The 19,100-nt window shown below is 32.0% G+C and overlaps 2 protein-coding genes across 6 annotated transcripts in view; both read right to left on the bottom strand.

Moving 5' to 3' along the window:
• Nucleotides 1-19,100, bottom strand: part of LOC130890798 (rho guanine nucleotide exchange factor 12) — a 234,869-nt gene that overhangs the window by 81,075 nt on the left and 134,694 nt on the right. The window lies entirely within an intron of this gene.
• On the bottom strand, nt 325-18,956 carry LOC130890800 (uncharacterized). Its single transcript, XM_057795124.1, has 2 exons — nt 18,384-18,956; nt 325-6,400 (listed from the first exon to the last, which is right to left on the bottom strand). The coding sequence occupies exon 2, from the start codon at nt 6,371-6,373 to the stop codon at nt 5,060-5,062; it is 1,314 nt and encodes a 437-aa protein (XP_057651107.1). The 5' UTR covers nt 6,374-6,400; nt 18,384-18,956; the 3' UTR covers nt 325-5,059.

Here is a 19,100-nt window from a genome sequence, read left to right as displayed (position 1 = left end):
ATTGTCTCTTAGCATTGATATATGATAAATGTTGTAGGCCAGATCGACTGTTATTTTATAACAAAAATAAGTACAGTTAGTCAAGTGTATAATTGCGACACTGTACTCCATATAAATCCTGAAAGCTTATTTACTGGAATTCCGCAATTTTAATTTTGTTCTTGTTAACAACAACCTTCAATGAATCACGATATACTTGTCATAAAACATTCAACACTTTTATAGTTAACATGTAAAATAAATTAGTGTTAGCAAAACATCAAGTTTTCATTTCGTTTGAGAGGGTATAGTATAGCTTGTTCAATTCATTCGGTTCGTTGTTTACGTGACGTCTACTAAGGCTAATGTAGGGCTCTGGCTCACTTTTTAGCAAGGTTGTCAGCTTCTTTATTGCTTGGTATACCCTGGAGGCCTTGTAGCAGGGGTTAGTTTGATTCTGTGAGCTAGTGCTTTCAGCCTTTGTTTAGATTCCCGCGCTAGCATGAATGTGCACTCAATAGCCATCAATGTCACTTGGCTATTAAAGAGAATATAAATGTGATTTCTCTTCTATTCAAACATATGTTTATTGCTAGTGGCTATATCTAAAATAGTAAGTACGAGCTTGCATTTTGCCAGAGATATACGGAAGATCTTGAACCATGATTAGCAGTCACTTCAAATATGTGCAATGTAAATTGTACGGTATCGCGTGTGTGTGAGTGATTAAAGTCGTGTAACCATTAAATTAACATTTTAGTGGGAAATAACTCAAATAAATGAAATTTTTTTGATATAAGTACGATTACGAAAGTATTAGCCATCATTGATTGATTTATGAATTTTAAAATGAAAAAATTATATTTATTCAAAAAGTGGAAAAGACAAAAGTTACGAACAGTAGTTTAATTAACAGTAGCTGACCTTTGATAACGACTTAAAGTAATATTATCAGACAAGGAATATTTCCTCGAGACGCAAATTTCGTCAGTGGGTTGGTGTTCTAAACCAAGTAGGTCACCGGCATAGAATATATAAGAGACACAAAGACACAAAAAGGTTGAAAGGTACAAGTATATGGATCACGGAAGACTATAGAAAATAAGTACAGAAAACGAGGAATCGATTACTACCGCAACTAAAAGCAGTCAGAAACAAAAGACATAGAGCAATATCATAAACTAATTATAGATGGGGAAATAGTGGATTATATAGGAAATATGGAAAAATTAGAAGAAAAGCAGTCAATGGTCACCATTTAGCGAAGAATAACAAGAATAGAATCGGAAAATTGCAAAATCAACACGCATAAATCCAAAAAAACTAAAACTAACAGAATCTGGACAAGCAAATGGACAAAAGAAAATAAATTAAAACAAAAATTTACAAGGAAATAAGATCAGAGATATAAATACAATAAATCAAAAGAAGAATACTACAGAAATGATATACAATCTAATAAAAGGAAACTAAATGATGAAATGGATGAATGTAGTTGGCTGGTATAAAGCAAATGGTTCAATTGTCCCTAAACACCGGTACGTAAGAAAATCGAAATTGTCAGAGAAAGATAAACGAGTTTTAAAAAGAATAATTCAACAAAACAGACGTGCTAACTATGGTCAACTAAGTGTATTTTGGAGTAATGTAGTGGGTAGGCGAGTTCAAGATCACAGAGAGGATCAAAAATTAGGATTTCGGATATTTATAGAAATATTTTTAGAAATTTAAATTTTCTTTACATAGACCATCCTTGACTCAAATCCAAAAGAAAAATAGACTTAAATGGGCCACAGAGCATGAAAATTGGAATTTTGAACAGTGGAGCTGTATACATTGGAGTGATGAGTCTCGTTTTGAAGTTTGCGTGGGTGATGATCGAAGTAGAGTTATTCGACAAAAAAATAAAACTTTTCATCCAGATTATTTAAAGCGGAAAGTAAAATTTCCGGCATCTGTGATGTTGTGGGGCTCGATATCTGCAAGAGGAGTGGGAAAACTCCATTTCATAAACGGAATTGTCAATACTGAAAAGTACCTGGATATTTTAGAAAAATCATTGTTGCCAACAAGAGAAGTAACTTCAACCAATGGGGAAGCCTTTATTTTTCAGCAAGATGGAGCAGCATGCCATAAGTCAAAAAAGGCCTTAAGATGGTTCTCACTTTTAGAGTGGGTTTCAAGTAGTCCAGATTTATCACCAATAGAAACACTTTGGCATGAAATGAAAAAGCAGTTGCGTGCAAATCTAGCTAGAACTGTCATGGAATTAAAAGAAAGACTACAAGAAATTTGGGATGATTTTACTCCCGAATACTGCCAGAATTTAATAAACACCATGGCTTAAAGAGTGACAGCTGTTATTGAAAATAAGGGAGATGTTACGCAATGGTAACTTTTAAAAGTATGTTTAATATTTAAGCTTTTCTGAATACATTTGATTTTTTTTTTTTTTTTTTGGTTTGTAATTATAACATATGTTAAGACTTGTAACTCCTGTAAAAGTATCTAAAATGTTTATAGAAAATATAAAGTGCTCGAAACGAAACAATTTACCGGTTTTTAATAGCTGAATAAGCAATAATTGGGCCAACTGAAATGGGACGGGGTTCGTATACCAAATATAAAAAGAAATGAGAGACTACGAAATAAGTATTCTATGATTAAGTGAAACAAAGTAGAATGGGGCAGGTCAAATCAATCTACAAGACGGTTACATATTCCTATAGACAAAGAAGACATAGATTCAAACAAAGAAAAAGAGTAGCTTTCATGTTAAACAAAGAAACTACATCGACACTTCTAGATTTTGAAAACGTATCTGAGAGAATCATATGGGTCAGATTTAAGACAAAATTTAGAACCTTGCTAATGATTAATGTATATGCGTCGAAAAACTAACAAAAAGACGAAATTAAACCAGAATTCTACGAATAAATATCTTTACTATTATACAAATTTAAGAGAAAACACACAATAGAGATAAAAGAATATGCCGACAGGTCTGTATATTCTGTTACCAAAATATACTGTATGGCTACCGCAGCTTAATATTACGCTACGGGGCCACGCGTTATCTCGGTAACTGTATAAGCAACAAAATTAATTTTTGGGCAAAAAATTATGGGCCCAGTCCGGTTCGTGCCCTATGAAATGGCTACCGCAGCTTAATATTCGTCTCAAATCCAAGTGTGTATGACAAATCACGATGTAAACGACATATGGAAATCACATTCATATTTAGAGAGACTGCAGCAAAAACAATGGGTTATAAAAACCAAAAAGACCACAGTGAATAACAGCAGAAACGAAGGCCAAAATAAGAGAAAGAAAATATTTAAAATACCAATTACTAAACATACGAAGTACACTTAAGAGAAGACTTGCTAGAGATATATAACATAAAAAACGAGGACTTGTTTAAAATATGGTCTTCAACAAGTATTTCAGGAAAAACAAAATTAAGACTGTTTCAGAGCAATGTAAAATCTATTCTGTTATATGGGGCGACATATAATAAAAAGTTGTTCCAGAAAATTCAAGCGTTCATCAGCAAAATTTTTTGGCTAAATAGGATAGGATATAAACATCTGTACAGAACATTTCGGAAGAAGAGAAAATAGACGTAACGATTACGAAGCGAAAATGGAGATGGATAGTTCATACACTACAGAATCCAGCAATAATTGTAACAAGACAAGCATTGAATTGTAATACAACAGGCAGAAGAAAACGAGGCAGACCTGTACGAACATGGATAACTATCAAGAAATAGCTAAAACAGATAAACTTAACATGGAAAAACCTACAGAAATAGCCAAAAACAGAAGAAAAAGAAGACTCCTCGTCAACAAAGTTGAAAGAAATCCACAAAACCACGCATGAGGATAGATATTGCATCGTTTTACCATAGATGCTTAAACCCCGACAGGCACCCTTTACTCCAAGGGGTGCTATTTAAAATGATGATGATGATGAATTGTTGGGTATACTTGCATTTTTTGTTAATAAATACTTGTATTTTCGATAATCTCTAATAGAAAAACCTATAAATATTTCTTGTGAAGTTTTGTGTGTGAAATAGTCTTTCTTGATGAAATTGAGGAAACATACTTCACTATATTCAGATGAAGGTTTCTGCACTTTTTGAATACTTGGCTATTTTGAAATAGAGCTTGTTTATACTCTTGTAAAAAATGAAAGCTATAAAACTAACACTATATTCGATACAAAGAAGCAAAAATATAAAATATCAGATACATATAGTGTATCGAGAAGATGTCAAGGTTGAACACAATCTAATTCAATCTAATAAATTTCAATGTTATTTTAACAATTGAAATTTGCAGATCCACAAAATTAACTTTTTAGTTTTGAGAAAAGATTTTTGTTTCGTTTATTTTTAATGATATCACTGAAAACGGGATCTATTTAATTAGGTTTAATATACAAGCGCTAATTGGAGTTGAGGTTGCTAAATCTGGGTGCTTAATTTTTTAAACGGATTTTTTTGAAATTGATTATACTAATGATCATATACTTAGATGCAAATATTGTATTAAATCTTTTGTACATGAATGTACAATTATAATATATGCGAACCTGCAGATGGTTTGATCGACCGGATAAATGATGGCGATCGGTGCTTTGCAACCAAGGCAAAGCACTTGCAGAAAAAAGATTTTCATCAGACGAGAAAGTTACTGCATACGTAAACGCCTATTTTGAGGATAAAGACGGCAACTATTATTTTGAAGGGTTAAATAGGTTTGAGTATCGCTGAACAAAGTGTATAGACTTAAAAAGACAGATAGACAGTATAGACAGACAGAAAAAAATTTCATTTCTTTTTTAGGTTGGAAACAATTGAAACAATCCTCATAAGTCATACAATAAAATTTTCTTGCTGCGGGTATCTATCCATTCTGCAGAAAACTAGCTCAGTTTTAACTTCATCACATCAATATTTAATTATATAATTCAAAAATCAACGAATATTACTTCTTATTTACCTACGTTATCTTAATAAATAAAAGATAATAAAACATAACGTACACGTAAACATAAAATTTATATATTATTATAAAAATCTTACGATACCTTTCTCTTCCTTGTGTATATGCAGCCAACTCGGTTGTTTCTGCAAACTTGTCTGAGATCCGAATATTCCGTTTAAATTGTTCACACTACCGAATCCAGGTACGTTACCGAACGTTATGAAATCAAATTCGTCATGAACGTCTTTAGAACCGAACTTTGACGCAACTTTTTCCATAAGTTGATTCCTACGCGCCCTTAATAAACTCAAATTTATAGAACTACTCGATTTGGCTTTAGCTAAAAGGGGTTTCTCATTCGGAATAGAATCAGAGTCCGTTGTTTTTGGTCTCACGCGTTCCAAATTGGAAGTTTGTCGGGTTAAACGAAAATCAAAATTTGTTATCGACGATCGCAACCCATTGGGACTTAATACTGCTACTTCATCTTCGGGTATTCTACTACTACTTATTTCATTGCTTTTCTTAGGTTTCAGCTTTCTAGATTTCGAAGAAGCATCAACTTCATCCACAGATTGTTCCGATTTCGTTTTGTAGATTTTTGATCTTACCCGTTTGAGATAAGAGTTTGAGCTAGCACTCGAATTATTGCCCTTATTTAAGTTTTTCGAAGAAAATTTATTGGAACTGTTTTTATCACCTCGTTTACTAGAGTCACCTTTAACGTTAACACTATTTTGGCGGACGAGTTCTTCACTTTTCTTTTCTTCTCTAACACTAGCTTCATCTGATTTCATATTATTTTTGAGATTTATATTTTCAGTACTCACTGAGAGTTTCATCGTACTGTGAGGTCGAAAGAGATCGCTCAGTCTTCTGGCTTTTTTTGCCTGGTCTATAATGAAAAAGCCGCTCACTGCCCGAGTTAAGTTGGGCGGGACTACATCACTTTCTTCTCTAAGCTTTATTTGTCCGTTATCATTATCTATGACAATACTGTCGCTGTATCTTTTAATTGAATTATTACTGTTAGTTCTTTTGATGTTTGTTGGATTACGAAGCACAACATCTGCATTTTCAAGGTCATTTTTAATGACATCACCGTTTTTTTCGTTCGATTTTTGCTGATTGATTGTCGGCGTACCACTTTTTAACTCATCGGTATTTTCGGTTGATTTTTTGTTCCTATTTCTATTTCTGTTTTTACCTGACTTTGTCTGCTTTTGCTTCTCTTCGGTTTGTTTTGACTTTGATGCTAAATCTGTCTCGGGACTGACAACGGTTTCGGTTGCTGTAGTTCTAGTCTTCGAGTTTTTCCGTTTCCGGTTGGTTATCTTATTTTTAAATGATGTCATATTTTTATTGGTGTTACGCGTATCCTGTTGTTTCGACCACATATTCACACTATGATTAGTCACATTCCTCTGATAAATCAAGATGGTATATTAGAATAAGTCGCGTCATATCAATAATTAAATTATTTTTGCATTGTTAAACGGCGAGGGAAATGATTTGTTGGGGAAATTCTTGTATCAATTAAAATAATTACTTTCGCTAATTCAGACTGTTGTTAAATTATAATGTATGAAATAATTTGACGTTTACTTTAATTGACATTTCATGAAACTAAATATTGAATTAACGAATTTTTATTTTTTTTGTTGGTTTGTTTATTTTAAGCAAATAAAAAATAGTACAAATAGCATTATCAGTCCGATAATATGTAAAAAATGCGAATATTCAACATGAAACAATAGACTACAACAGTGGTCGTTAAGCAGCAAATCAGGAGCTACCTGTATCTGGCAGAGTAATATTGTGATATTTTATGACGAAACTATGTAAACCACCTTACAGCGCAATACGCAGTCAGCTCTTGTTACCAGAGTCAGATTAAGTCTGTGCGGTGTGTTTTTAATTCATACGTTTGCGTTAAAATGTTTTCCTGATTTGTTTTTAATATGCCTAGTTCGAGCAAAAATGCAAAAACATATTCACTGAATCAACGCAACAAAATAAAAAGTGTACAAAGATGGTGAGTTGATTAAAGTTGCTGATTAAAGCTGAGATTATGTCTGCTATAAAGTATTATTTCATATTTCTGATAATTGCGATTGTGATTGCGAAGAGTTGAAACTATGAACTCTGATGGAACTTTTCAGCTCAAAACACACTTTGATCATTGTAGTTATATTTCCTCGACGAGTTAAGTAATACAGTTGATAAAGCTTAGTTGGCCGTTTTGGTAAGAATGGTAGTCAGAGATTTTTAAATGAAAGAGGATTTAAAAAGTTTATTGAATGGGAAACTATTCATGTGATGAAATTAATGGTCTTAGCTACGGATAGAACTTCTACAATAGTAGACGTGGACACAAGGAATTTATTGCTTTGTGTCGTAAAGTACTTGGGTACAGTGGGCAAAGTACTTAGTAATAACATAAGAGCTAAGACACTTTCGATATGACTGTTAGTTCATAAAGACGTTCGTTGGCTTAACATGGGCAGCCTTTCACAATGTTTCAAAAAGTTGCTTCCTGCATTGGTAAAGCTTTTAAAGACCGGGTTGGACGTATTGCTGAGCTCGAAGATTTCATATGGATACCAGATTTTGCTTTCCTCACAGATATAACAGAAAACTTGATTGGTTTCAACTTGCAGCTCAAAAACAAAGAACATTAGTGACATGAGTGAATTCGCTTTCTGGGTCAGGATCCATAATCAGCTGATCCATCTGATGCTATAGAAATAATCGTTATAGTTGATTTCATATTTATGTGCCATAGTTGAATTAAAAGTGACAGTTAATAAAATTTGAATGAAAAAAAAGTATAGCTAAATAACTGAATTTATTGTATCCGTACAGTTGAACAGTACCCATTACTAGGAATATAGATTCCGGAATTTATTGATGCCGTATTATATAACTAAATTTTCTTCCAGAAATATATAACCAGGAATTCTCCGCAACACTTTTGTTATCAATATGTGACGTGTCTATTAACCATGTGACTATTCAAATAAATTCACTATGTTTAAATTACACTAATTGAACAATTTATTCCATGATTTTTTAACATTATCGTTCACTACCCTCGCCATTACTTGACCGTGCAAAAATAATTTCGATTAATGAACGCTGTTACGAATTCACTAGGATACGTACTTGTCGATCTACTGCTGACACGAACTCATCGATGTTTGCAATAAAAAATAAATTGTTGGGTATTATTTGAAAAGGTGACGTTATAAGTAAATAAATTCAATGATAACAGCATTATTCTACAACTTTTTTTTAGTTGATTAGCTGTTGGTAAAGGTATTAATTTTAATGTCGAGTCGGCTAAATTTAACGCTATAAAATATCAACAACTCGTGCGATTACGTAGTTGAGAGTATAAAAACTGGACATCTATGTAAAATAACTACTGCGTCTGAAGAAAAATGACCAACTTTCGTTTAGATGAGATGAACTATATTGTTACAGTTGCTTTTAGGAAGTCTCCTTTAGGCAATGAGCAAATTGGGACACGTATAGCAAGTCTGAGGGTAACGCAGCACAACACCTAGTTTTGTAATATAAGATTGAATACAATTACGAAAATTGACACTCGTGAGCTCACAGACGTTTCCCGATGTAGTTCAATCACAGTTTGCTGTGCTGTGCTGCGGGAAAATTCATGGCATTTCATGAAGGTATTTGAATTGATCAAACGTGTATGTGCCATGTGAAAGTTTTGCTGGCAAAATGTGTATGCATACGATAAATGGCTCTGTGATAGCTGGCTTACATCAAAATACCCTTTTCCCGAAGGAGAAATGCGATTTAATATCACCGTAAAATAATGAAAGCCCTTGGGAATAACACCCTAACATAAGGTAGCTCAGTACGCAATGTCCTGTGGACGGTGCGTTTTTTCATGCCACTTGCTTTCTCTAACTCCAGTAACGGCAATTGTCTAACTTCATATATGAGCTTTTCGATGACGGTACTTGAACGGAGAACGGTTACATTGATGTAAGCACGCTGTTTAACACGCGTTACTTTTATCTCGCTCGACACTCACCGACCAACTGATTTCACATCCTTTGCTGTGCGACTAGCAGCTATCACCAAGCCATCTATTGACCTAAATACATAACATACCTTCAAAACTTCCATACGACACATACATAAGGTTTTGATTCTTTCACGTATCTACCAGGAAAACAAGTTATAACTTATATTCTAACTGTTGTAAAGATATTCAGAAAACCTTATGAAGATATCAAAATCTGTTATTTATAAAAATACTGACACAAAACCTGTTATATACAAACTAACCTTTCCAATGAATATCTTACAAAAGCTATATTATTCATCTTTATTTATGCAAAAAGTATCTTTAGCAGCATTTATAAAACAACTCTAATGATTCCATCATTTATAGTTCAATTTATATAGTTTTTTTTCTTCATTCCTTAAAAATTGAAAGAACAGTAAATGGATTTCTCATTTATTGATAAAATATTGTTCAGAGAGACAGGTCTGTTTTAAATGTCAAACATAAGTAGAGTTATCAGAGTCTCCCTAAAAGTAGAGATGGGAAAAATTAGTAAGAAATGAAAGTTTGATATCACGATCCCCTTACTGTAAGATATTCAAGTAAATCGGATATATAGAAGTTCTCAATGTAGTCCTACAGTTTTTTTGCGAAAGAAACACTTGATTAGAAAATAAAATTAATTTTTACAGTTCTAACAATGTTTTGACGCTCTACGCATGCATGGCAAAGCAAAAATGCAAGACCAATTTAATATTTCTTTTTATAATAATATTTAATTTAATATTTCTTTTAAATTAAAATCCCAAACAAACGAAGAGGCTTGAGAGTTTATGAAACATGGTACCTTCTTACCCCATTGTTTACAGTTGTTGAGAATAAGCAAAAGGAAAGCAAAAAATTAAAAATGATCAGAAGATGCTATAAAAAAGGTAATATGTTGACTGCAAAAAAATTTAAAGTGCTACAAATTATATTAGGAAATGCCCTTGGTACAATGAAGTAAAAGAGCTACTCTATTTACTAAATATGGATTCTTGACTATAAGTCAAAGATTTGACATACCAGTTTGTCAAAGAAATAATAAATATTTTGGTAAGTATCTATGATGAGAATAACGTAATTCCCTGGAGTTTTAAATTGTGACGAAACAGGAATATCCCATGTACATAAAACTAAATTAAAAGAAAAAATTAACAGAAATTGCGAAAAAGTAAATCAAACAATCTCGGTTACGATTATTGAAATCGAATTTCGAATTATCCGAACATTGGAATTACTTGCTAAAATTGTCATAAATAGGCTTCGAAGATAAAGACAGGCTTGTTTGAGAGTTTTTTTCAAGCCAATTCATTTTAATAACTTAATTTATCCAAAGGGAGGAAAGATAATTTTAATAATAAATATGGTCATTAAACTATACTTAGATTTATCATGTTTTGAACATTCAATTCTTCGACCTCCCTTATATAAAAATCTGCAAGTTCGAATGCTATTTTTTCGAACAAGTACTAATTCAAAAACAAAAATTCATTTCTTTTAACAAATCAGTTCATACAATTGCTTTAAGAAAGAAGGAACGACTATATTCAAAGAAATACAGTATATAGATTAATTACGAAGTATGATTAATCGGTTGTATTCTTCACCATTACGCTTCATGTAATAAACTTGGCAACGTGGTATTTTTGTGCATGATTTTACATCTGTTCTTTGTATTAGATAATTTAATCTCCGCCTTGTGTGTTTTGCGTTTGCAGATTGTTTAGAGAATTATTTTAGTGACAAAATAAACAATGGAGAATGCAGAGAAATTCGGATTATTTAAATAGCGTTTATATAAACGTGTAAATATTGTGCACCATATAATTTCATGATTTAAACACAAAAATATAGATACTTAATTTACAATAATATAACTGAGGTATTTTCATTACGTCTGTTGTAATTCTAACTATGTAGTTTTATACAATTTTTGTTACCGAATATAAATATGAATATTTCTAGATTAAAGAAGAATCGCTAAATATTATATCAGATAAAACTGCCAATATAACTCGTTATATTTAGAGAATATAGTCTACCTAGATACATGATTGTTATGTCCTTTATGCATATGGATGAGAATAATAATTAATGTGTATTGAACTACCATTTGGTATAAATGAAAGGAAATAACAGAAAAATTAGGGAGAATAGTCAACTTTGACAAGGGGATGACAAAATCAGTCAAAACTAACGAAAAACTATATAAAAAATCAGTAATATGTAACAAAACTAAATAGGATCAATCTTGATAAAGGGATTACAAAAATAACCATGACTTATAAAATACTATTAAAAAAAAGTCAATGTAAATGGAACAAAACTAAATAAGATCAATCCTAATAAAAGGATGATAAAAATAACAAAGACTAAAATAACACCAAAAAACTGAAGTAAGTTAAACCTTAGAAAGGGAATATCAAACACAGTCAGGACAAAAGAGAATACACGAAAAAAATAAGTTTGAATGGAAAAATCAGTAACAATTGACGATTATTAAACTTAAGACAGGACAAAAAAAAATTATAGGCTTAAAGAAATAAAACGCGACGTGATAGAGTATTTCTGTTATCACTTCGAGGTTGAAGGAAGGTTGACACTTTCATAAACATTTGCTTCGGGATATATGAAAAAAGTGGGAATGTGTAAACAATTGGGACGCTTTTAAGAACTTATAATTATTTTAAGATGGTGAAATCGGCCATTGGAACAATTACAAGAGATTTGAACAATATTTTATTGAGTAGGAGCTTTCTTCTCTCTCCTCATTCATTACTTATACACAAATCTTCAAGAGTGTTGTGAAAAAGATCAACAAACGCTATCAAATTCGAAAATTAAGTTAGAGTAACCTTTTCGTTTGAGCCATTATATTCGAGAAATAGCAGAGAATAACATATAGTTGACAAAAACCTATGTTTTTGTTGAATATTATTAATTCAACATAACGTATTTAAACGTTTTTAAAAAATGACTTTCATAGAAAAAAGACGAGGGGGCCTAAAATCAAGACAAATTATCACAAAAAACATATAAAAAGGTCTAAGAAGAAGAAGTCAGAAATAAAAGAAAATAATTCATTACGTCTCATCAGAGCAGTTTAAACACCGTCGTTCGGGATTGAGACCGGAACTGAAGAGAACGTCAAAGAGCGTCGCTATTTGGTACTGTGGAAGGCGTTTTTGTCACGGCGTCTCAAAATCGCTCATAAAGTCGTTTTAAAAATCAGTCGCTGTCACTGGTTGCAAGCACGGCCATCTACATAACAATCTTTGCAATACAATCACTGAGACCCTTGTGGCGAAAATCCGAACTCAAGAAAGCAGGTAATCGGCCGCAATTTGTGAATAATTTATTTTTGAATTCTGCGTCTCTTGTGTGTGGTTTACATATTATCCAGTATTTTTTTGTGTATTATTTTGTTAAATTCTATTATCAACAAACATCATTAATAGTATTAGACAAATTTGTTTTGTCTTCATTAAAATGTCGTCATAAGAACCAAGGCAGCTCCATAAAGCAAGGTATAACACCATTTGCTCTGTTTATGGGTGTAATTCCAGAAAGGGAAGCGATAGAAGCATTCACTTCCATGCTTTTTCATAGAAAAAATCTGGACTAAAAAAAAGGCATGGGAAAATGTGCTTCTCATTGGAAAACCTGTGACGAAATTCATGGGAGTTTGATCAAAACTTTTTACAAGTCAAGTTTATATGTATAAAGGTAAGATAAATATTTATTATTTACATTTTACTTATTATTCACAATATTGGAAGTTAAAGGAATAGAATTTGTTTATCCCTTTTCAAAAACAACTCAAAATTTCCTAATTTATAAGAGACTAAATGATAGATATAATAGATTATATTTGCAAGCAGAACCATTACTATATAAATAACAGTAATTCGTTAAGCATGGCATGCTGTTTTTAGTTTAAAATTGTATAATGTGAACAAATTACTGCAGATAAAAGTTGCTATTTAAATTTATTAAATGGGTTTACCGAATTTAAAAAAGTTTTGTTCAATTTAGCTTTTCTCACAACAGAAGCAAATTAATTATTAATTATAATTTCATTTGATTCAGATATAGCAATAAAAGCCAATGTTGGAAAAATTGGCAGTTCTATCCCATAATCTACCTAAAAAGAAATTTCAAAAAACCTCATTGATTTCTCAGAAACAGCGTTTAGCTAGGAGGCAACAGGAGACAATAATTCTAGTCTACCTATAAGAGTGGAACCACTGTGTGATATTGCTCAAAGTGTGTCCTATCTTGAGATTCAAATGAGCCAGAAACTATGGTAGCTAGGTCTTATGAAAAGCTTAATTTTACATACAGCAACGCCCCCTTCGGTAGTTAAAATCGCCAATACAATAATTGGTTGCCATTAACAATATAACCAAAGTAAGAATTAATGAAATAATGAAAATTTATAAACTCTACATTTATGGGATTATCTCCAAAGAAGTTGTTGTGGAGCATACTGGAAATACAAAAAATGTAGAAAATATTAACAAAACTACGCAAGAAATTATACGTATACAATTCAGAGAGAGCAGTGTTGAGACATTGAAACTTATACACCAAAAATTAGCAAATTAATCAATTAATACTCATTACAACGGGGAGCACCTAACTGTGCTGTTGATTATCATAGACAGCAGATATATCTAAAAATTAGTTTAAAGAAGAGCCTCTACCATATTCCACTACAATCAGTAATCGTACATCGCATCGTATTATTCATGGCAACTACATAAGATTCCAAATAGTACCAGTAGAAAAGCTGGAAGAATTGCATTTATTTAGTGTTTATAGTGCTAAAGGCACAACAACAAAAAAATGTAATTAAACTTCAAAACTACGTAAATATAATAATTAGAATTTTATTTATTTCTGTTTATTTCGATAATCTACGAATTTATCTTTGTTCATGGTATTTGCTTTGAAAATTTCCAGAAAAAATCGGACGGAATAGAGAAATGTCTGTTACACTATTTAAACAAAACGCTATTATAGCTAATTTTTTCTCTGCGTTTTATTATCTAATATTTATTTATCAAGTGCTTTAGTAGAATACTCGTAAACTTAAGATAATGTTATTAAATAGATCGTGCGGGTTATGAAACGTACTTATTTTGAAAAAAACTTCCTCACTTCGGACATATTTTTTCAGTTTTCAAAAATAGTTAAATACAATGAATTCAGCTTTCAAAATTCTGCAATTGTAAACACTATATACCAGCCAATAGTTTTTGTTGTTTGGATTTCCACATCAATTTGATCGTCAGTCGGAGATCTGTACACACAATATGTAAAAGTAATAATATTCCCGACAGATACCCCCTCAAGGAGCCGTTGTACCTTGACGTTGGTAAGGGATACGTGGACATAAGGAAGGGGGCTGGTGCAAAGGACAGCTCATTTTTATGGGTTCGATCCAAGGTGGAAGCAATCGTGACGAGAGATGAATGGTACCTGAGCCGTAATCTGGGGTCGCTAACCTGGCGGAAACCTGACGAAATTCCAAGGACCCTGCCAGAGCAGAGACCATGACAAATCCTAATGTTCCCCCGATGGCTCTGAGCACAGAACAGGGACCACCGAACACACTACCCCCAAGACATCGGATTTTTGCGATGTGGAAGCCCCGACCGAATGTGCTTTTAACAAGGCCAAGGCTGTCAAGAAGGCTAAGGCTAAACAGACTCGATTTCCAATACTTCTCTACCTAACCTAACCAATCCTAGTTCTGCACCTATCTAACAACGAGTTGGCTTCAAAAGTCGTAAAACTTAACCTGCAGAAGGCCCTGGTGGCGGGCCTATGTGCTTAACGGCTCTTGTCCGCCCACTATTGATTATAAATTACACCCATCTGATACATAATAAATATTGTGTTTAGTTAACGAGCTCAAGTGCATGTCGTCGATCTGTAAAATTACTTTTTTTGAACATTGGTCCATTTTCATTGACGCATTAATAATATAACAGTGGTTATTAAGAGAATTAAAGAAAATATAACTACTTAATTATAGGGTTCATATATTACAACATCAATTTTCATTAAATGAGATTCATGACCGTTTGAGTGATCTACAATCAACAACTGAACGATTTATACATAATACTGGTAGCATACTAGTACAAGTACCATAAAACCGCTTTTATGAATATGATATCATTACAATTGTTTTAATTTGACCCACATCTTCGACAATTGACAATGAAACGGAACGGATATAGACGAGCAAACGAAGTTATTATTTAGTTGCGTTTGAGAGCATCTTTATTATTTCAAATATAACTTTTATCATTTCAATGAGTTGTATGAATTACGTCTAATATCTCGCTTCTTTTGATATATTATCGATTTCAAGAAACATTTATTTTCTAATATGAATATTACACATTCAACATTAGTAATTTTAACTATAAGACAAACCCAAACTAATTAATAGGGTGTTTGGAACCGGAACGAAAAATAGTTGTTCCCACAGCTAGCCACTCACAATCTTAGCGTTACATATCGCTTAAAATTAGTTATGTATCATAATTAGTTCACTAGAAGTCACCATTCGCATTAAACTCTGTAGTTCATTTTTCAACAGGGTATTACCTCTTGACAATAGCCTCAAGCTACCAAACCAAACCTGTTACTAAGGGAATGTCAATTAGGTTTTTGCTTGCATAGAAACATCACAGCAGCGATCTCAGTGAAATATTCAACAATATTGAGGTACATGTGGATATGGAAATATCACACACTTGGTCAAGAATTTTTCACTTTAAAAATGAACAAACTCGATGGATAAACCATGGGTATAAAGTTTGTAAGGTTTGTGAATATTTACAGTTGTGGGTAGAAAGAGAACGTTCTGGATTATATTTTCATATTGCTATGATCTGATAATTATTTTGATGGTTGTTACTTTTGCGCAGTCTACCAGGTGAGGTGAACATAAGGATGTGAAATCTACTCCCGAGTTCTTTCCTCAAAATGAACTAAATGGTTTAATACGTCATATCATTTTATCGAAACAAGAATTAGAGCTGTTGGCATTAAAACTGAAATAAAAAAAAAATAGAATGAAGAGCTGGTATACTATAATGATATCGTGAAGCTGCTTCTAGATATTGTTTTAAAAAAATACAAACCAACTGATTGTCGCCTTTTTATTGACAATTTTAAAAAAACTTAAAATGAATCTTACTGCACAATGAAAATAAGAATATAAAATTTTTTTAAATATTTAGTTACTCAGAACGCCATTGGCCGATCTATATAAATTTCAGTTTTCAATAGATCAACAAAAACTGGGACGCGGACTACCCTTGCTTTATTTGTACGTGGAACAGTAGAGCAAAGCAACTTCATTGTGAGAAAGATGTTTGACCGGTAAGAAAATCTCAAATTATCGGTATAGACAAAATAATAAAGGAGCCGTTAGTAAGCTAGGAAAAAATTATACTAATGAAAGATACAAATTTTATCATGACTGTTTCTGATAATAAAGCTTGGAAAAGTTTCAGATCGGTAAATACAAAGCAAATTATGAAGAAATTGTCAAAAATATGCTGACGAACTTCCAGATACTAAATCCTAAATTTTCAAAACAAAACTGACATAAGCATATTTGTTATTTTATTTCATGTATATTCAGAAAGTAAAATGAAAATAACAGTTAAAAAAAATAAGCAATCAAATCATTGAGTCTCATAAATTGTGATTATTAATATATCCAAAATCGATTTTGTATTTCTCTATTTATCTAGCAATTGCTACGAATGAACAATTTTAATCCAACCTGTAAAATTTTAAGCGTTTATTTATCCTTTCCAATAAAAAAAAATTATCTTGAATGAATCACATAGTACCCAATTTAGTATTTCCCCATATTTTAACACAGATACAAAAAATATTTGAAGGTGAATAAAAAAAAGGCGAGCAACTCAATATTAGAATTGTATAATCTCACCAGTTCAGATGAATAAAGAATTCCCCATCTTTACCTGTACCTTTTCATAGTAAAACAGGTTCTATTGTTTGTTTGCATGCCAGCAGTGTATATGCAGGCCTATTATTATTGAATTGAAGCAATGGTATTTCTTTTCATTGGAAGTAAGATATTCTTTTTTTAGCTTTATCTCTTCTTAGAACGTATGAGTTGTTAAATCAATTCATTATTTATAAAATTGTGGTTAAACTTTCCAGAAATGTTGATTTTTTCAATAATCTTGACTGATTTTGCTTTTCAGAAATCAATTTAACATAAAAATGTCAATACGAACTAATAATCCTATCGTAAAATCTTTTCTAAAACATATGATCCAAAAGAAAAGCGAATATTGTAAAAATTAAAGAATAGGTTAAATAGAGTTAAAGAAAAAGTTAAAATATACCATATAGGACCAAATGTTGAATAAAAACCTCACTCAATAAGGTCCTTGAAATTGTGAAAGACATAAGATTGAAGGTTGTATAAAATAATGACAAAAATAGTCAAAGATGATAAAAAAAGACTGTAGCTCGTGAAGAAAGAAAATAGAATCCAAAATGAGGTAACAAAACACGAGATTAATCATAAATTTATTCGATACATATTGATATTAAAACTCTTATTTTACATTGTAAGACCCTTTTTTTCGACTCAAATTATTCAACAAATTACAAATATTCCTTGTAGTTTCATAATAACGATTTAAATAGTATTAGGAACAGACATCATTGTAAACTATATGAAACCATATAAATTGAAAATAAGCCTATTCAACAAAGGCATAAAAATATTATCGACTTATTGTTATTGTGAGGTTTCGGTTGCATTTTTAAAAAAGTTGGTTACAACAATTTGGTGTTTACCTCGCTAAATCACTGGCGAAAATGAGTTAATCATTTAATTTCAATACCTTGACTAAAAACGAATTTCAATAATTTTTTTGGCGTATTTATGCAAAGAACAATGATAGAGGAGTAACGTTTTAACTCACTTCTTTATAATCTATATAGAGGTATTAACACGGCAGACTTATCTATTTATGGGTACGACATTTTGCTAAATGTCTTATGCTTAGACCAATAAATTAATAATGTACGACATTTTTATATTTAATATTTATAATATGGAAACAAGGTTTATCATCAACCAAATATCCTTATTATTCTTAATTTTGACATAATATTAAAACTGGCGCTTTCAATAAAAAAAAACTAATCGTATGAATCATAAAAAACGAGTACTTCTCTGGTAGAATGCTAAGTATTTGCCGTAGCGAAAAATGTCAGCAGTATTGTCAACAGTATACGTATACAAGTACCCTATCTACAAGGAAGCAAAATATCCAAAGAAAGAAAATGCACTTGCGTCTACACTTGAAACACCTGTCTCGAATCAATAAAAACACCCCAATACTACCGAAATGATAACATGTAAGGACCGAATTTTCACTATGTAAACGTAAACATAACCTCACTATTCACGTTGTAACTATAATCGCTGATGGGTAACTAACCAACAGGTATTACCGAGAATTCCACTTAGATGACTCATACTACATCACCTTAAGATCAACGTCAGGGTCATTCGTAAAAGAGACGAAACTATCGCGTTATGACCGACAAAAGGAGTCACAAACGACAAAACCGATTGGAGTTTCAACTGTTCTCAACCGTCACATGCGTTCCGTCGTCGTGTTTCTCAGTGCTACTCACCACCCGCCGGCGCACAACAAAACATGCACTCTGCCAACGGAACGAATCGTTTAACCGGCTGTTCAACTCGAGGACACAAGAAATTCAACGTTGTCACACTTTTTTAGATTTCGTAGTTTCTTGTACTATCATGTTGTCTACATTTACATATTAACTGAAAACATATTGGAATAGAACTGAACAAATAGGAAAAATTTATGAAAAAATATTCTAAAAATCTTCTAATTAACTTGAGAATGACGTCATTAAATATATTTTCAGTTAAGAGTATCTACAAATAATTCGGACGTACAGTTAAAACAATTTTTTTTCATAAAATCTAC

This window comes from Diorhabda carinulata, chromosome 2, assembly GCF_026250575.1.
Source record: "Diorhabda carinulata isolate Delta chromosome 2, icDioCari1.1, whole genome shotgun sequence".
Taxonomy (NCBI): Eukaryota; Metazoa; Arthropoda; class Insecta; order Coleoptera; family Chrysomelidae; genus Diorhabda; species Diorhabda carinulata.
Note: the sequence above shows the minus strand (reverse complement) of the source record. Positions and strands in the feature narration are given on the sequence as shown.

Excerpts from the sequence above, each read along its gene's own strand:
- LOC130890800 (XM_057795124.1), bottom strand. The coding sequence starts at position 6,373 with ATGTGGTCGAAACAACAGGATACGCGTAACACCAATAAAAATATGACA.